Source organism: Limulus polyphemus, unplaced genomic scaffold, assembly GCF_000517525.1.
Source record: "Limulus polyphemus unplaced genomic scaffold, Limulus_polyphemus-2.1.2 Scaffold1245, whole genome shotgun sequence".
Classification (NCBI taxonomy): domain Eukaryota; kingdom Metazoa; phylum Arthropoda; class Merostomata; order Xiphosura; family Limulidae; genus Limulus; species Limulus polyphemus.
Genome location: NW_013666855.1, coordinates 116,905 through 138,311, shown reverse-complemented (window position 1 = coordinate 138,311; position 21,407 = coordinate 116,905). Strand labels below are relative to the sequence as shown.

Here is a 21,407-nt window from a genome sequence, read left to right as displayed (position 1 = left end):
GACAATTCACAAAGGTACAAGATATTTCCAGAAAGCAGGGGGCGTGACACTAGTCACGTGACCTCGCTGACGCAACAATAGCTTTACCATAGATAGAATACCTGCACACATGATAGAAGCAGTGTTATTGTCATTGCCAAACTGTAGTGTTTGTTGGTAAAAAAGGGATTCGTGACAGTGGGTTTAATACAATTTTTTTAGAATTTTGATACATTTTGCAGAAGTTTGCTACAAAATGAATGACATATTCTCTCATAAAGGGAATAATGATAAACATGTGCATATTTTTATGTCTTCATGTGTAATGTAAATCTTAGAGTCACTTGTTGCATGAGCTAGGTGCTGTTAAACATTTATTTTGGCCAGCTTATAATATGAAAAATTTATATTCTATTACATTACCCAATTCTTATTAATACTCGGTGCAGAATTGTTAAAAAGTATGACTGTATAGACAGTGTGAAACATAATTACAGTTTATTGTGGTCTCAGCTTACTCTATTCTCATGCATACATAAGCTTTATTTTAATAGTTTTTTCAGTTTTTAGGATTTAAAATGTTTGTGTCACTTCACAGTTCACAATAAGTATTGAAATTCAACTAATTGTTAACTTTTGGATCATTTTGTTTTTCATTTTTTCTTTTATGTTAACAACAACCTGAGTATATAAAAATAATAGAGAATTACTAGCATGAATTGCTACAAATTCACCAAGTTGGTTAGTATGAGGCACAAAAACAAATCATATTTTTACTGCAGGTTTGGGCATGGAGCATTCCTTGTCTGCCTGGAAAACCTTTATAAGGTAAGAACACAGTGTTAGTGACTATTTCAAGAAATTGGGTACGTGAATGCATATAATTATGGATCTCTTTATCTGCATGTTTTACAATTTGCATCGTATGGCAATATTTTTATCATGAAAAATTAAAATTCTTGGAAAGAGCATACTTTAATTCAGTTTTATAGTTATTTTTAAGAATGTCCAATGATTTCAAACTGTTGAAATTGATTAATTATCAGGTAGTTTGTGTGGATTTTATTAACACTATTGATCAGATTTTGCTGTTTATCAAAACTCAGGTATAAAGCATATAATTAGAAAGAGTCTAATACCATTATTGATAATGCTTTGTCCTATTTATATGTACAAGTTATAAAACAAACATATAAACTGAAATCACCAATAATTTTCTTCATGCATAACACTTAATTGATGAATATGTAATAATGTTTAAAAAGTGTGAAATTTGATACTTAAAATATGGATGTTATGAATATTGGCATTGTAATCATGTGTTTTTGGAGACTTATATTGTCTGTAGTTGAAAAAATTTTAATTTCTGTTATTGTATTTAATGATAATTAATTATACCATAATTCAGTTTTTGTTAAAAATAATTAAAAAACAAATACAATAGTAAGAAGGAAAAAGGCAAATATATAATCTACATGAAATATGGTGAATGAAACCATAATATATTTTTTTGGATATAGAAAGTAACTGGCAAGGATATGATCTATACAGCATTAGTGGGTAAACCAAGTGAGATAACATACCTTCATGCTGAACACTGTGTGCTTCAGGAAGCTAGGAAGATGTGCTTAACTGAACCTATTAAAACATTATATGCCATTGGGTAAGTTGATATTCTTTTTAAGCTAGCAGTTGTGTTAATTTTTAGAGAGGGAATTAGCCAAAATTATACCATTTTTATATATTGCTTACAAAATAGCTGAAAACAGAATTGTTGCTATGTAAGCAAACTTAAAATTGTATGTTAACAATAAAAGCTGCTAGTTAAAAGAAAATAAAGATTGTTTAGTGTTTGATGTATTCTAACTGTTACGTCTCCGTTTGTTAATTAACTTTCCGTAACTTCGCTAAGTAAAGACTTGTGTCGTTAAAATTTCGTCGGAATAAAACTGGTTTATTCTTTCCGAATATAACTCTGCGATACACTTAATCTCAATATTCGCGCTAAAACAAACAGTATCACGAACGAACGTTAACTTCAACAATACCCTGTGACTGCAGTTCAATTACTCACTGTCTACACACACATTACCTTCCCCTCTTTTATATACCTGCCTACCCTATATCTAGTAAGAACTAGAACATTCGCCAAAGTACAGGATAATTCTAGATAGTAGAGAGCGTGAGAATCACATGATCTCGATGACGCAACAATATCATACCTATTCTCAAACATGGAGGTAGTAATATCGTTCTATGGAGCTGTTTTTCTTCTAATGGCGCGAAAGATTTAGTTCCTATACATTGTAAAATGGATTCTATAGCATGCCAAAAATTATTGACCAATCATCTGAAATCCTCTGCAACAAAACTTGGTAGCAAAACTGAACATTCCAACATGACAATAATCCAAAGTGCACATCAAAAGCCACATCAGAATGGTTAAATATAAAGATGATCAACATTCTGGAAAAGTCTAGTCCAAATCCCAATCTAAATCCAATTGAGAATCTTTGTAATGAGTTGAAGAAAGCTGTACAACAGAATTTGAATGAACTGGAATAATATTGCATTGAAGAATGGTCAAAAATATCTAAACAATCCTGCCATAAGTTCATTTACAAGTATTTGTTTGTTTGTTGTTAAGTGTAAAGCTACACATTGGGAAAAACGACGTTACAGTACTGATGTCAAAAGTAGGAATATTTTAGTGAAAATAATATACAGCATTGAATATACTTGAAGAATAACTTCAAATGTTGAAGATCGGGGATTATGATATTGGAGATGCAGTTCCAATAAACCAGTTAGCCAGGCGACTTCCATTTGCAAAACAGACTGAGGCTTTTAAAGGGATAGAAGCCATGAAGGAACAAGAAGTGGTAAAATTAAACACTAGTCCTTGGGCGTCACTTGTAAAAAGGAAAAATGGATCCATAGGCACCTTATGGATTACCAGAAGGAGAATGAAGTTAAAAAGAAGGATGGCTACCCATTGCCATGGAATAACTTTACTTTGGATGCCCGATCTAAATTTAAATGGTTTTAAACATTGTATATTAAGAGTGGATATTGGCAAAGCAAGTAGAGAAAGGACAGAATTTACCACAGCAATTGGATTAAATAACTTGTCATCTTACCATTTGTAGTATGTAATGCACTTGCTGCATTCCAACAACTAATGGAGTGTGGTCTACCTGAACTACCCTGCAAAGTTGTGCCACACTTAGTTACTTGGATGACATAAATGCACATGGAACGACCTTTGATAATGCTTATGAAGGACTAAGAAAGATTCTAGATTGGTTGAGGAAAGATGAATTTAAGCTGAATCCCGTGATGTGCGAATTATACTTTCAAAAGCTGAATATTCTGGAAAACACAGAAGCGGAGGAGTGTCTAAAGATCAATTGAAGAATGATTCTGCCCATAATTGGCCAACATCAAAGAACCTGCATGAGGTAAGGGGATTTCTTGAATTATCATCTCACTAGCATTTTTTTGTAAATATTTATCTGGCATAGTCATATAATTTCTGTTGGAATGCTGATTGTGAACAAACATTCAACAAATTGAAAATATAATTGATCACTACATCTGTATTAGTATATCCAACTCTAGAATATCCACTCATTTTAAACACAGATTTCAGTGATTTTGCAGTGAGAGCAGTTTTATCATAAGTAGAACACAGAGTAGATGATGTGCTTGCCTACTGTAGCAAGACAATGAATGCTGCAGAAAGAAAGTATTATACAACCGAAAAGAGATACTAAGTGTTGTTCGAGCCCTAAGTCACTTCCATCATTATCTATATTGACAAACGTTTATAATCCGGAGAGATCACGCAGCATTAAAGTAACTGGTGAATTATCACAACCCAGAAGGCTAAATAGCAAAATGGCTTCATAAACTTCAGGACCAAAAGTTTAACATTGTGCATCACCCCAGACAGAACAACAGAAATTCTTATGCATTATCCTGGAAACCATGTTTTAATGAAGCTGGAAAACATTGTTATAAAAGGGATCCACAAGACTGAAAAGACTTCAAACCTAAAGTACAGCAAATTGTAGTGCAAGACGTATCATCCACATGTGGTAGTGAGAAAGTGATGTGGTCCAACATTAATCTGAAAAATGCTCAGGCAAAAGATACAAGTTTAAAACTATTTATTCACTGGCTCAATAATAGTTCAGAAAATCCTCATGGCAAACAGTTCCTCCATACAGACCAAAGACAAATATTTATTTGGCACAGCGAATTCATTATGCTTATATGAAGGCTTGATATGTCGAAGATGGGAATATACTAGTGGACAAAAGCAACGACCTCAGTTGGTACTTCCACATTCTTAAGCACTCGTTTATCTCCCCAAACATCCAATGGTTGGTAATTTAGATGTTAAAAAGAAACTGGAGAGATTTTAAGAAGTCAGTGAATGCTTCTACTGGCTTGCATACCTGGGGTTGTGGACAATTGATGTGAATTCTGCTGTGAGAAGAAAGCTCCATGAAAGAAAAAGCACGGACAACTACAACAGTATTGGAGGTGGTTGCTATTAATGTGCTTGGTATTCTGTCACTGAGTATGGGAACAGATACATCATAGTCGTGATGAAATATTTTGTCAAATGTTCAGAAGTATAAGCCTTTCCTAACCAGGAAGTAAAAAAAACTCGAGGAAGGAACTCATCAACGAATTTGTCTCAAGATTTGGCGTGCCTATGAAACTTCACTCAGGTCCAGACTAACTTGTGGAAATGTGTCTAATCATTAGAATAAAAAAGAACAGGACAATGGACCTTCATGTATCTTCCGACTTCATGGTGGAGAGATACAACTGCACACTGTTAAATGGTTTTTGCAATGTTTAAGCTTGTAAAAACGTCAAAGAGGAACTAAACTAACATGTTATCATTTATATTGACTGGAATTTGAATTGTTTTAGGTATGCAAATACCAAAGCTTCAAGTAAACCAAATTTTAACAACTGAAATGCTTCGCCAGTCTTCATTTCATCTAAAATGTGAATCAGCTGTATTGAGAGTAGATAATGGTGCAATAATATGTGAAATTATGGATGCAAAATAACAATAAATGATGTAAAATCAAGGAAACTACAGATCTCTAGTTTCGTCATGGGTTGAAGACAGTCTTGTACCACTTAAGTATTTGCAGGGTCCATAGAAACCCATCTATATACACAATATAACCAAGGAACTCCATTTGTTCCTTGTTCATAATGCCTGTCTTTTATATCCACTTAAATAACATGTTCAGGTTTAGAGCAGGAGATTAAAATATGCAGCAGAACACCATAATATAATTGAAATAAATCAGACACTTCTCCCATTGCAATCATCTCAGTGTATGCTCCATTAACCTCTTGAAAAATGGCGAGTGTGTTACACAGGCTGAATGGCATGACACAGAGCTCATGCAAAACACTTCGAGTACTGAAAACAGTTTTTGGTCTTCTTTTGTCATTCAATTTGACTTATCAGTATTCAAAAAATCCTGAACCAGTTGGCATCTTCCAATGCACCCATAGACTCATCTGTCCAGTGGAGTCGAAAATGTTGGCATACCCTTCTTATTTCTTAAGTCACTACTGCAGTTGACATCACATTCTCTGAAGATTGTAAGATTCTGTTATATTTCAGCTCTGGCTATATCCTTAGTGCTCAAGGGAAGCGTGCACAGTGGTTGTTGTATTGCATATGCATCTAGGTAATGGCAATCTACTATTGTTAATACTAATTGACCAACTGGTCCCATGAACACATTGGCATACTAAACCAACAAATCACTGAGCATCAACCACTTTGTTGAATCTAGATTACTTGCAAAATCATTAACTAGCACACTCGAGTATGCTGGTGAATATATGGCAGGTGGCTTTTAATTATAATAAATGCAATGTAATGTATGTGGGATATCACAATTTGAATTTTGAGTTGATGGGAATAACCTTAACAATGTTATGGGAGAAAACGATCTTGGTGTTCTTATTCACCAGTCTCGTAAGCTGTTCAAGCAATGTGGTATTGCTACTGGCAGGGCAAATACAATTTTAGGTTGTACCTACAGGAATATTGAATACAAGCCTAAAGAGGCTATAATGTCAGAGGAGGACTACTACGGTGATATCTGGGATGGAAAGGTTATCATATAAGGATGGTTTAAGATCTCTGAACTTGTTTTCGCTTGAAAAAAGAAGAGCTAAAGGGGATCTGATTGGGGTATTTAAGAATTTTAAGGGAATTGACAGTGTTGATACATCATCTTTTTTCATGTTTAATGGTGAAAATGGTACGACAAGGGGACACAGATATAAAATTTGGCAGGGAAAAGAAAAAATCTTCAGCTAAGACAACTTTATTTTTCTAACAAGGTGGTTGATCTTGAAACGGGTTGCTTTTGGGTGTGGTGAATGCATATATAATTTAAGGGAATGTTTGATAAACATTTTGAATGATGAAAGCTGGCTTTGAGATTTGTTAGTATAATCTAGTAAACAGGACAGCCTAGATGGACCAAATGGTCCTTTACTGTCGTTCAATATTATATTATGTTGTGTATTTGCTCTATAACGTGATGTAACAAAAGCAACCTCAGCAGTACCACTAGTTTGGGTTACTTCAACTTCACTTACTTTACCTATGATTATTCCACTAGGAAACTGAATAGTCGAATGTTCATAATTACGGAGCACTACAATGACTACATAATTGTTTGAGCTAAGGTTTCCTGAATTTTGGGCAAGAAACATTGCATTTCATGCATCATTTCCATTCCTGTGTTACACATTGACACCGTACTAGACTTCATCTGTAATGCATTGTGTAACACCACTTGTGTATTTGAAAATATGTGTGCATTCCACTTTTCTTAGGCAGCAGCATAGTTGGAGAGAGGGTGAGGGGGTGGATGGTTTGAACAACCATCCCAGTATTTTTAAAAGACTAAAAGGTCCACTACACTCGACTCTTAAAATAGTATCCTATTACAAGTACATATGTAAGAAAACCAAATTTTAACTTTCAAAACACTCTGCTTAAATCAATACTGGTGACTCTATATGACCTAAAGTATTTTTTCACATGGCTCTATAATATACTTTGATATCTGATAGAGTTGGATAGAGCCACCTAACTTCATGCCTTTAAAAAACTGTTTTTGTTATATCGATTTGGAGTCATACGATTTATTTAATTATTATATATTATTTTTCTCCCAAAAGCAAAATTATAAATAGCTCCCTCTATGCTACGTAAATAATGAATTCACGAAATATTGATGAATCCGTAGGATCCTAGCGGCTTTCTTCAATTTCACATGTTAACAGTTGAATTATCAAGATGTACGAAGCTTCACCTTTGACGACCCAAAATATGTTTTTGAATAAGTTGTAATTGAAGACCAAAGTTCATATATTACATTTTTCTTTTTATTACACGCACAGAGACAGCTTTCTTGTATTACAACAAGTTGTATATTGTAAGTTTTAATGGAACACATGTTTTGATCTCCTCTGAATGTGAGATAGTATTACTTATTAGTAATAATAGGAAAAAAAATTGGATCTTTTAGTTTTAAGAAAATGAATCGTTTTATTTTGGGATTACAATTTCATAATTTTAGACATTCTTCCAAAATTGTGAATATTTTTTACAATCCATTGTCAGTAAGTAGTCCAATCTCAGTGTGGAAAATATTATCAATCAAGTTAGCCACTAATAGTAATACTAGAGCATTTAAAGATTGTGATTCAGAATCTCACAAAATTAGTGCTGAAAATACTACTACTACTACAACTTGGACACCAAATGCTACAGAAGAACGAGAATCTGCCTTCAAAAGAACTTTCCGTGTTTTAAAAGAAGATTTATGGAACATACGAAATAGTCAAATAAATTCTAGGGAACAAAGAATTCCATCCGAAGTTGATATTGCTATCATAGGAGGAGGAATAATGGGTTCATCAATTGCCTACTGGCTAAAGCAACGTGCACCAGAAAGCTTCAATCTTATTGTACTGGAGAGGGATCCTACTGTATGTTTTTATTTTTGTGAACCCTTATTTTTTATAGTAAATCAATGAAGTGTATAATAGTTCAATCTTTCACTGAGTCCTTTTAAAGAATAAGTCAAAGTTTAAGTTTTTCTATTATGCTGGAATTTTGTATAATATAATTTAATTTTTAGGGGATGGAGATTTTATTTACAGTTTATTATTTAAGTTACTTTAGTGTAAGTTGAATATTTAGCAAAGGTACAGATCATTGATGCAAATCTGATGTATATAATTGATGCTTAAGACATAACTGTGTGTGAACATTTCAAATTTTTTTTATCTTAGGTTGATGATTTAGTATCCTCTAAGGTTATAATCTTCCATAAAACAAAGATTTACACGTATCAATCTTAACAATGTTAGAGGTTTAGCGAACCCCATTTTTGACTATTAGATCAGTTACCATAAATAGTTGTCAACTTTAGAAAGTTAATTTGAGGTATTTTTAGGTAAATCCATATTTGCTAAGAAAACATGTTAATTTATAGAAAATAATAAGAGTTAAACATGGTTATTCTTGTTTACACTTTTAGCAACTGTGTAGATTCTAAGTTTACTGAATGAGTATCAGTGAACATGCACACGTGTATATATGAAAGCTTTCATTTATTTTTTTCCAAAATGAAGGTTTGGGTGTTCAAAAAGTTAATAAGTGTAAGCAATGAGTTGGTCTTCTTGTATAAATTGTTATATGATGGTTTTAATAATATCCTTGGAATGGTAAAAACAATATAAAATATCAGAGCCTTATAAAATTTTGAAACAAACAAAAATTTGATACAAAAGTAACAAAGAGTGTTCCGATAATATTGAGAGTAACTGGTCATTTGCTGGTTGTTGGATGGATGTTTGTAATTAAAATTTTTAAAAGTGTTCATATCAACATTAAAGTCAATGCATAAATGGGATCTTTTGAATGCCACAGTTGTACCTAAAAGTAAATGTTTTCAGCTTATCTGTAAATTAAATAAACAAATCACATTGATGGGATTTGGAGAAAGACTATTTGAATTTTAATTGAAAGGTAGCTGAGTGAGAGAAAGCAAAAAGTTCTTATTTATGAAGTTCAGTCAAACTAGTGGGTTGCCTCAGTGGTCAGTGCTTGAGCTTTTGCTTTTTGTCATTAACATTAATGATACTGATAAGGGCATAATTGTTAAAGTTTGGCAAAGACATTAAACTGTTGAGTATTTCTAGCTATGTTGAGGATACTGAGATATTGTAAAATTAGGGACCCCCTGATCACTTTCCAGTTCACATTTGGCAATCTTACCACGTAGTTGGTAAATAAAAATACAAAATTACTAAAGTTCGTATGAGTATTTGGAATATAGCAATAACTGTTTTAATACTTCTTTCACAAACAAAAGAATCAATAAAGCTTATGATTCTAGCTGTGAAGTACTGGCCCAAACTGTGTCACTGTTAACTGGAATATCATGAAGATTTTTACAGGCCTATATTTATAGATATAGATTTTTGATAGTAAAAAGTGGTTGAAAAAATAAAATAGCTTAATTAAAAGAAAATATAATTGAAGTTTTTTTGAACAAACAATGACTTTGAAATCCAATTAAAACCTCCTTTGTTTTCATGAAATCTCACATTTGTGTAATATTTACTTACTTCAACTATTACAATTTATATAACTTATCTTATGAGAGGGAAAGGTGGTGTCACAGGTGCTGTTATCAGGTACTAATAGTTATATGTACACTAAAGAAATGGCATCAAAATATGATAATGTACTCTTTAAAATAACTATAATTACAATTATTATAAAGGTATATAAACGTTATGTATATCTAAATTTTAACACACATTGTGTTTTTTTCATGTATTAGTTGTTTTCTAAAAGCTGTTTAAATATTTATATTTCAATACAGTAATGAAACAAACCCTTAAAAAATCTCATCAAAACAGCATTAGTGAACTACATGATGTATGTTATCAGTTTGAGGATATTGTAATAAGAAACAAAGACTGATCAGTATTAAAATGTTTTATTTACTTCCTCATAGTAAATAAATAAATATATATATATATTTTATAAAAAATATATATGAAAACTAAATAAGTGCATATGATCTTTGATGACCACATTAGTCATTTTGCACTGGCTAATATTAATCAACTTTGGCTAATAGAAATTCAGGTTGGCTAATTCATTGGCCAAAAGTTAAAAAAACACAGGGTTGTCCCTGAGGATGATTTGGATCAGTTGGTTAGTTGGACAAATATTTGGTGAATGATTGTAGTGTAAGTGCAAGATAATGCACTTGGGTTACCAGAATTTGAATCACACATTTAATATAGATGGGAACCCATTCAGTAGCCTGACTGAAGAAAAGTGTCTTGGCATAGTGGTGGACGGTGCATGAAATGGCAAAAAGAAAAGTGCTGGTACTGTCTAATGGAAAGTACTGGCTCCTCATTTCAATCACTGGTGGTGGATAAGTAACTTGTGCTATCAAGGCAGTGCCTTGTTGCTCATAATATAGCTAATCAAATGTTTTGGGATGTATTTATAAACATATTGATTAAAAGTCAAAAGGGATAGCTTGAAAAGCATTGTTAATAGACTGCATCTATCTCGGATGTTTTTGGACAATGTTTCAAGCTGTCTTCATCTGCTAACAGCTCAAATGCAATCCAGAAAACTTCTTAGGTAGATGCAGTCCATTAACAATGCCTTTCAAGTACACTCTTTTCTTTATAAACTTTCTCTAAAGCAAGGTAATTAGCTCATTATACAAATCACTAGTTAGGTCTCAGAATGTTGTATACAGTTTTAGTCTCCTTATCTAAGAAAGGATATTGACTTATTGGAGAAGGTTCAGAGGAGGGTTGCTAAAATGGTTTTGAGGATGGAAAGGTTATCTTATAGGGATAGGTTAAAAGCTAAACTTGTTTTCTCTTGAGAAAGGTAAGGATAATCTTGTCAAAATTTACAATAATATCCAATGGGGTGATTAATAAGATAAGGCTCTATCCCTATCATCGTTCTTAATAACCTAGAACCTTGAGTATTTCACAAACACATTTCAAAATTTATTCATAAAAATTGTGTCATACAGAAATTTTGGTTTGCATGGGTAAAGAAAAAAAATAATATTGTGTTCTAAGAATAACTGCTGATTTCAAATACATTTACCTTTATGCACAAAAATTGTCTTCACACACAGAAATTTTGATTTGCATGGGTGAAAAAACAAAAAATCAATATTATGTCCTAAGAATAATTTTCTGTTATGTCAATGTTCATAGTATACATTACAAAATTAGTTTGATCCATCTAAAACTAGTTGAATTCATGGATGTCAGATGGTTTCCTGTCTGTGAGGAGACCTCAATCATGCAACTATCAATGAAATATGAGTGCTTTTGAACTAATTTGCATATTTGAGGGTGAGCTGTTCAATAGATGACCTCTTAATTGGTCATGTGTGTTTAGTGTAGCCATCACACCTACATCATTTGCAGTCAAAAGAAATATTACTTTAATCAGATTATCGAGTAGCTTGTTTGTAAGGTGGTCAATAATTCATCAGGAGCTGTTATTTGTTACACCTTTGAATACAAAAGTTAATTGGTAGTCAGCCTGATTGTTAGGCTAAAGAATGTCAACTAAGACTTATAATTATTAAATAATTAAACCACATAGTTATTTTAAAGTGATCAAAACTGAATACTTTTAACAGTTTCAAAGTTGGTAGTTGTTGAAGTACATCACACTGTCAACATTTTCTTCATTTTCACCCCATCACAAATTCACAAACTAACAAGATATGAAGGCAAGGAGCAGTTGTTACAGAGGACATTGGTACTAATTCTAGTACGATACCTTACATCCACTCACATAATAGCTTTTCTCATTCAGTCCTGCCTTCTATATGTAAAAATTATTTGATTGCTACTAGCCTTGATACTCCCACCTACCCCACATGCTTAATATGGTACAGCTGTGCTGTAGCATGCAAATAAACATCAACAACCCTCCACCAATAGGAATGTCCCATACCCTCCTGACACGACTGGCCCCTTCTATACTGTAGAACCTAACCTTTACTTCTTGATTTGGCACAGTAGTATAAAGGTATGTTCAAATTTCGCTCATGTTTGCTTTCAATTTTTTTCCAACAACTTTGCTGTTTCTGCTTTTGTTTGAGTTACTGTAGGTTGTTACTTTCGTTATCCACTCTCAGTTGAGTTATGAATTCCAAATTTCAAATCACTGTTACTACCACAGTAGTTAACACTACTAATGCACCTCAACCTGTAGTATCTCAGCCTTCAGGCTCCACACTTTCAGCTGAGAAGGTCTTGGTTTTAGTACATCATAAACTGGAGTCCATCATGTGGTCTGGGGTGTCTCCTGATCCCAGACCACATATTCTTTTTCCTGGTGAATGTGAATAAGAAGGTGATAAGAAGGTTTGCTTGTCAAGTTGGAGAAATCCATTCTTCTTCTTGGGTGTGTTTTTCATCTTCTGTCTCAGTTGGGCCCAGCCTTCTTCACTTCCTTTGTGGGCAATGGAGTTAATAGTTTTCAAGGCTCAATTCTCTCCTTTTCTTAGAACATATGAGGTTCTTTCTCTTCTAGGGACTTGGGCTTCCATGGAAACCCTCATTCCCTTAGGTTGTACTCATATGCACACCCTTCAGTGGGTGTTGCACAATCAGTGAAATCTTGCTTGGGATCCCCAGGACTCTGTTCTCCTTCTTCCTCCCTCCATGAATGTTGATTTAGCCTGGAAACTCAACAGAGACAACCTCTTGATGGGTGTTTCTCTTCTGTTTCCCAGTCTGGAGTTGCATCTTTTTATGGATGCTTCTTTGATGGGTAGGGGAGCATTTCTGGATACACAGGAAATCATGGGTCTTTGGTCAAGGTGACTATGTACATCAATATGCTGGAGCTTGTTACCATTTGTTGGCCCCTAGATAATTTCCTGCCTTTAATACAAGACAAAGTGGTCATGATCCTTTCCAACAAATCAACCATTGCCTCATATATCAATCAACAAGGGGACACTTTTTCATGTTAACTTTGTTTCTGGATGTTATGACCCCTCTTCTGGTGTGTCATGTTCCAGGTGCTCTAAATCTTTTTGTGGATTGATTGTCTCATCCCAACAAGGTTCTCCCACAGAGTGTTCCCCCAATCCTCAGGTGTTTTGGTTGCATTTGCCACCAATCTCAATGCCAAGCTACCCCTTTTTTTTGGTCTCCAGCCCCACTTCTTTTGGCTTTAGCAGTGGACACCTTCAGTCACAATTTGTCACACCTTTACCTGTATGCCTATCTTCCTATCCATCTCCTGCCTTGTGTCAGGCCCTTCTTGTTACATCTTTTTGGCCTGCTCAACCTTGTGTTCTTGTTCTTACCCTCCTTCAGTCAGCACCTTTGATATCAATCCCGCTATCCCCTCCCTCCTTTGACAACTTCAGTTGCTGGTGTATCATCCCAACATCACCACACTCTGAATTCATGTGTAGTGTTTGTCCAGCCCCTTGCAAAGCGGTCTTGACTCTCCACATCGGTAGCTTCTATTCTTTTCCATTCTGTCCCTTTTTCCTCCTTATTGGTGTATCAGAGAAAATGACATGTATTTTGCAGGAGGTCTCTGCACCATGGTTACCTCCCTTATTTGTCTGATTTTTTTACATGACTGGTTGACACTGGTTTTTCCATTTCTATCACTGCCTACATGGCAACCTTGTCCAATACCTTCTGTTTCATTCCTTTTGTCTCCTTTCTCCTCCTCATCCTTTGTCCCTTCCTGATTGGAACCTCACTGTTGTTCTCCATGCCCTTATCCAACCTCCTTTTGAATCCTTGGTCACCTGTTTTCTGAAACATTTGTCCCTTCAAGACCTATATTTTGCTCCTTTTTGCCTGTGGTAATTGTAGGTCGGATGATTTTGCCCTCAATGTATCACATGTCTTTTATCACCATCTCCTGTATCTGGATTGAAATTTTTTCCACAAGACTTTGGCAGCTGGTGAATTTGACATCACATTTGCCCCTATTTCCCTACCTTCCATTTCCTATTTATATTCCCACCCTGATCTAGATTATCTACTCTGTCCTATTCATGCTTCATGATGTTATATTGCCTGCAATGTTTTTTTCTGTGGTTTCCATTCCCATTTGTTTATCTATTGGAACCCTTCCTCTCTCTGTGATATTTCCCCTACCACCCTTATGGGATGGATTTGCCAGCTTATCAGATTGGCTTATTCTTCCTTGTCTTCTGATTCCCAACATCTTTTCCAAATGTCCTCTTATCAGATCTGGCACCTCTCCCTTTACTTAACTGCCCATTTTCATCTTACATTAGATGAAATCATTTGGGCTGGCATGTGGACCACACCTAATGCATTCATCTGCCATTACCTTCATCATATTATTGTCCCCTTTTCCTGTAGATGTCAAATTCTACCTGTTGCCATTATACACACTTTGGTTCAACTGTGAGTGGGTAAATTTGTATTTCTTTATTTACATTCCAGGGTCACTAATGTACATGTTGGATCCTGCTCTGTGGCAAGTGGTGCCTGGCCAGGTATACTATTCTATAAACCTGCACTGTTGAGAGGGGATGTTCCACAAGATCACTAGTAGGTTCATCCTTGTGGTATTTTGCATCATCACTATGTCTGTCCCAGACTGTACCAACTCATGGTTTATCCTGTACAGTATAGCTGCTCATCCCTCCAATCCTAGTTGAATAAACTGGGACTGGCCTGCTTTTAAAATTAGGGTTTCATTTTCTGTAGTTTTGCATCTCTCCATACTCCACATCACATTGTTCTCCCTCTTTGTGTGGAGTATGGGAGTCCTTGTCATGTAGAAGCTACTAGCCACTGGGGTGATGAAAAAGGAATACTCTTCCTGAGTGTGCCCAATCCCATTTCAGTTGAGAGTAGGGCAGTGGTGTTCTGTCAGTGTAGATGGTGTGAACCCTCCTCCTACTGTGAAGTGGATGTAAAATTCCTGACACTGTCTGGTTATGGACTGAAAATGATCCAATAAAATACAGTTCATCCCTCCACCTGGGGTCCCTCATCCTACCCCTGCCTGAATGAGACTTTCCATGTGGTCTGGTGTTGGATTGGAACTGGCCCAGCCAACATAAGTCCTCATGCATGTGGCTGGTAGGGAGCCCTCATCCTACCATGGACTGATAAATTCCCAATTCTGCCTGGCTTTAGATTTTAGTGAACCACCACATTGCATTCATCCTTCCTACCATTGCTTGGATGTCAGTTCCTGGTTGATCTGATTTTGGTTTGGTTGTGTACTGGGTTTGCACATGTGTACCCTGCTTGGGTAGTTGAAATGGACATTGTTTTCCCTTCTGCTTCCTAAGCTAGAGATGAAAATGATTGGATCCTTCCTTCTACCATGGAATGGAAGACAAATACCCAATGCTGCCTGGTTTTGGACTGGAGTTGACCAACTGATTACAGTCTGACATGCCATAGCCACTCTACACCATTTGGTGTATCCAATTCTTAGTGGATGTGCTCCTTTTCTACCTGATTTAGTGACACACATTTTTGTGACAAGTAAAGGGTATACCTGGTTCACATGCGGTGTGGTCTCCCATGGGTGTGTTCCTCTACAGAACATATGTCACACTCCACGGGCTCTCTTCGGTCACTTTCGGAAGGATGCTCATCTATGTAAATTTTGCACTGGTTCCTCTACCAGGTCAATATGGGATTCTAGCTATTATGTGAGAAGAGGTAAGGTATTGTACCAGAAGTTATAATTTTTCTAAACTGAAAATGTATTTCTGATAGACACTTTCCTCTTCCCACACTTCCCACCTTTCCTTCCCATTTTTGGTGCTTCTTTTTTGCTTAACATTGAAGTGAGGATTGGGTTCTACAGTACAGAGGGAACCAACTGTGCCAGGAGGGTATGTTATACTCCTATTGGTGGAGGGTTGTTGCATGTTTATTTGCATGATACAGTGTAGCTGTACCATGTTAAATATGTGGGGTAGGTGGGAGTATCGAGGCTAGTGGTAAATAAAAAATGTGTGCATATAGAAGGCAGCATTGGAAGAGAAAAGCCATTATGTGAGGAGAGAGTAAGTATCTATTGGTATTACATTTTTTCATTCTAATAATTTAAGTTTTCACATTCAGATTTTAAAGTTCCACACTCACAATTTAACACCTAAGGGTATTTCACCCAAGTTTTGAATCCTATGGAGAACCCAGCAGGCTGGAATTTCTTTGTGCTATGTTCTGAAGCAACAAGATGAGAGATACAACTTTAAGGTGTGGAAAATAGGTTATGCTTTATTTAAAGCAGTTTTATTTTACTAACTGGATAATTGGCTTACAGAATGAGTCGGCATCAGCAATAGTGAAGACCAGCACTTTACAGGAGTTTAAGAAGGAATTGATGATTCCATGAAAAATAAAATGTGGATGCAAAAAATTTGATTTTCTGTAGGATCAAATGATCCTTTGTGGTCTGCAATGTTAATATTATTATGGCTATTAAAATAAGAGTTATCCAAATTCATTTGTTGCCATTTTTTGTGAGTTATTGAAGAATGGGTTGGTGCCAGAATTTTGTAAGTTGCCTAATGTTATTAATATTACACTAGTAGATGTGGAGGAGAGGATGACTCACTGAACTGAAAAGTGGCTGGAAGAAGAAAGCAGGTGGTTATTTGTAAATGTAGTTTAATCAGACAAGATTAATGTCACAAGTGGGGTACCCCAAGGCTTAGTGTTAAGACTTTTGCTCTTTTTGATTTACATCAATGAAATAATTGATTGAATAGTCAATAAATTAATTAAATTTGCTGATGATATTAGGGTTTGGGATGTTTCTGGCTGTGAGGAGGATGCTCACACTTTACAAAAGGATTTGGGTTATTTGGTGTTTTGGCAAATACATGGTAGATGTCATTTAAATATGATTATAGACTGTGTGATTCAAGGTTTAAGTCCTACTTAGTCACTGAAATTTTTGATTTTACATACATATGTATCACGTTTTGATTTTTGTTTTCAAAATCTTGACAAATTTCATTCACATGATAAATAAAATTTATATCTAATATCTGTTTGACATATATTCCAGTAGAACTTGTTCTGTAGTGATGTATTTAATAACTCTTCCAGTATACTTGTGCTTCAACCACCCTTTCAGTAGGAGGGATTCGTCAGCAGTTCTCACTACCAGAAAATATTCAACTCTCATTGTTCAGTGCTTCTTTTTTACGGAATATCAAAAGACATCTTAGTGTACTGGGTAAGTTTATACTATGTTACATAGCAAAGCACTATGATGTAGAATGTCCAAATACCTTATTTCTTTAGGTTTCATTAATTTGGGTACATAGTGATATCATGGTGCTAATGCTGTTGGTAGACATGCAGTCCCAGACAGTATGGAGATCTTCCTCAAAAATGTTACTTGGAAGCATTTTAAAGAATTTATTAATATAATAAATGAACTGAAGATAATTAGAAATAATATATTACTTGGAAGGATTGTAGAGAATTTATTAACATAATAAATGAAATAAAAATAATTAGAAATAATTTGGAAGGATTTTAAAGAGATTATATAATAGATTAGCTGAAAACAATTAGAAATTTCCTAAGATATGTTGATAGTTGCAACCTATAAAGATTTCAGTATTAGATAGGACTGATCCTAATAGGTAGCATAATGAAAAATTTACTATTGGCTTTGTAAAGATTATAATACTATAGCACATGGGCATTGCAGATAGTATTAGGTCATCAAGAAATTAATGTCGCATTTTGGAACACTTTCATTAACCACCCCCCAAAAAACACATCACGTATAATAGTTAAATGAACTGCCCAAATGTCATGTTAGTGTAGCCTATATAATGTGTAAAGTTTTGTATACTCTCTAATCCCTTATTGTGATGGCACACAATGAGACACACATTTGGCATGTAATGCTGTTTGAATACAAGAAGGGAAACAATGCCTCTGTAGCCACAAAGAATATCAAAGACGTTTATGGAAATGTTTGAATGTTTGTAAGTGTCAAATACTTTGCATGTTGAATAGGCAACATGACAAAAAAAAAAAAGGCATGAGAAAATCATTACTTTACAAACCTTAAGACTTAATATAAAAAAATGATATTTTGTGTTTGTAAGCATTATAATGTTTACTGATGATCTGCCAGATTTTGTTAACATATGCTTACAAACTTAAAAGTTATAGCATGAAAACTATAACAAGCACAAAATGGTTATGAGGTTGGTCCCAAGGATTGAGCCTGTGCTGAAAGAGTTAATTTCTTACAATTCTTTAGTCTTTTACAGCTTTAACCTTTTCATCATTTGGATTTAGTTGCTAAGAAGTAATTTTAAACACAGATATGATACTTATAGTTGTCAAAATTTACTTTTATTAACTTTCCTGTTAGATTAGCCTAATGAAGTTTATGAAAAAACTTGTCTGAAGTCTTTGAACATGGAGTTTGTCTCAGAAACATTGAGGTACGTTGAGTTAGTTGTCAGAAAGCCCTTCCAGCAAGGACTAGTGGATTAAGCCTTTATCTCAGTGGTATAACACTTGCTTAGCATGTGAGAGTTCTCAGGTTTGAACCCAAGCAAAGAAAATAGTATTTCAGGATCATAACTATTTAGATAGTTACTTTGCTTAAAACAGAAAATTTCAGTAATAAATTGATTTACATACAAGTTTTACCACATTCTACAGGACTAAATGTGATTGCAATTTAAAAATTCAAAGTTTCTAGAATGTGACTAAGTTTTTATCTTACCCTGGTAGTATCATGGTTGTGTGATACATAACAGTACATGTTGCCATGTAAATCTATGCAATTATACACACAGTATGCCAGTGGATCCAAATCCCATAAAACACTTCTTGGACCTACTTGACACTATGTATGCCACTGGATCTAAATCCCGTAAAACACCTTTGTGACCTACTTTGTAATTTCCTAGGTGATACTCACCTCTTCACGCAGAAAGCTATCTTCCTCATGCATCTGCCTTAGAGACTTGCATGCCACTAGCCTTTAAGCAGCTACCACCTAATCTCACAAGTTATCTCGTGAATTATGTTATTGCATAATGACATTATTATGTAGTAAAAGCCCTCCACCAGTAGGAGAGCCACACAACCTCCCTGCATACTAACTCCATAGATGTTTTTTTTTTACCCATGAATTTCCATTCTTTTTTTTTGGCACTAAACACGTCAAACATGTTTTTTCTTTGTCAATGTAAGAAGACTTGCAATGTTTAGGGAACTTCCTTCTTTTTTGACTTCGAATTATGAACACACTAGTTCATGTAACGTCTTCTACTACTCGTGTGTGTGTGACTAATTTCTTCACACAGGTTATGTAACAATTATGGCTTATGGAGGTATGTTCCTTGGAGATGATGTGGCAGCCATTGTGAATAGGGTAATGGGTTCCCTTATGCAGACAGGACCTTCAGCTCCAATCCCTTCTTCAGGTGTTTCTTTCCCTAATTTTGTGGAGAGAATGAGGAGAATGAATTTGATTGTTCCTTCACCTGGTTATGATTTGGGAACTTCTCTTCATATTAAAGAGAATCATTAAACTTTCTTCCATTCTCAGGTATGCACTATTCTTCTTATTTCCGACTTCTTAATCATAACTCTAACTCCTTTCATTTACCATTCCTGGACCACCTATATTTCCACATCCTCAAGCATAGTTTTCCCCATCTATTTGATTCTTATTTCCTCAATTTTAGTAATTCTGTATCCCCTTTCGCAATTCTCACGTTTAAGACTGCCCTTGCTTGTTGGGGGGAGGAGTGGACTATTTGGCATTGGTTTTGCCATCCAGTACCCAATACTGCTGTTTTTGCCAGATCCTTTTTACCACACTTCTTTATCTCTCTTCTCTACACCTCAAGTCTGAGGCACTCCACTGTGCCCCAGAGAAATTTGTGGGTGATTCTTGTTCTCTTCACCTTTCCATTATGGCCATTCCATTTCTACCATTCCATGCTCACTTGCCTCTTTTTTTACTGGTGAAACAAATTTGTTATGTATTTATTTTAATATCAATGTTGTTTAGATTAAGTTTATATTTAAAAACATGCATAGCTTGTAGTGTTAGCTATGTATTGCAAAACTCCCACCTATTCTCCAAAGTTGTAGAAGATTCTTGAGAGTAAGAATCAACAATATATCTATATACGTAAACATTTAAATATAGCTCAGTATTGTTATGTAATCTGAATTTTCTAGAAAACCATCCCACACCAATAAATACAACCAACGTGCCATGCCAAAAGAAGTGTTTATTAGTATTTCATTATAATCAGTGTGCTACAAACTTCAAAAGCTATAACTGTGATTTTTATAATGCTTATCAATTGGAAAAACTTAAGATATTTGACCATGAATATTTTGAACATTACAAATTGTCTAACTTCAGTGGATTCTCATCGGACATTAATATTTTTATGAAAACATTACATAACTTCAATGGTGGAAAACCTAGTATGTGTGGTCAAGGACAAAGCTAGCTTGCTTCCCGGCGAATCGTACTTGCATCAACTCGTAATTAACTCGCTCATCGTAAATCCTTGATAAGATATCAAGAGAGTTCCAAGCTAGAAAGAAGATTTTATATTGTTTGTAAGTTTGTGAAACTTTTGTTTATAAATCTTTGTTTGTAATAACTATTTGTAATAATTGTTACTGATAATTGTATTGTTGGGTGTATATTAAGATGTATTTTTGTTAAAAACGAAGACGGTGTGTATCAATCTTGTTGGCAAATATCGTAAATTGACTAATATATCAGACACATATTTAAATGCTAAATCCAAAGTACAATTTAACTACTAAATTTAAATTATCAGTTAACTCGGCTTTGGGCTATTTGAAATTCTAATACATAACACTGGGGATTGTTGGGTAAGGATACTCTCCTATTCCAAATTTGACTTCTTTCTTCCCCCTATATGAGCCCTTCACCAGCCCTTTTTTTTTGCCCTGAAGTTTGGAGATATTCCTGATTTGATTGAATCATGGACTGAGGCTGCTCATCATCAATCCTTGATTTCATACTTTGTTTCTACATTGTCCCAAACCTGACCTTCCACCATTGTACCTCGTCTTAGTCCCTTGTTCTCCACCTTTTAATTCATACTTTCCAACTTATTCTACCTAGCATCAGACTCATTGAGCTCATCAGTAACATTTCCATCGTGTTGGGTCCCAGGGGTAACTGACTGTCATTGTTGTAGCTTCTGTGGTCACACTTTTCCATCTACACAAGGGTTATTCTACTTTTTACCCATGGACTTTCT

At 34.9% G+C, this 21,407-nt stretch overlaps 1 protein-coding gene across 1 annotated transcript in view; it reads left to right on the top strand.

Annotated features, from left to right (window-relative positions):
* The first annotated feature begins 7,270 nt into the window (after positions 1–7,270).
* The window catches only part of LOC106462770 (FAD-dependent oxidoreductase domain-containing protein 1-like), a 39,289-nt gene continuing 25,152 nt past the window's right edge, over positions 7,271–21,407 (top strand). The window contains exons 1-2 of the mRNA XM_022390099.1: positions 7,271–8,037; positions 17,215–17,344. Coding sequence (XP_022245807.1) covers positions 7,585–8,037; positions 17,215–17,344 — 583 coding nt within the window. The 5' untranslated portion in view covers positions 7,271–7,584. The remainder of the gene's footprint in view (positions 8,038–17,214; positions 17,345–21,407) is intronic.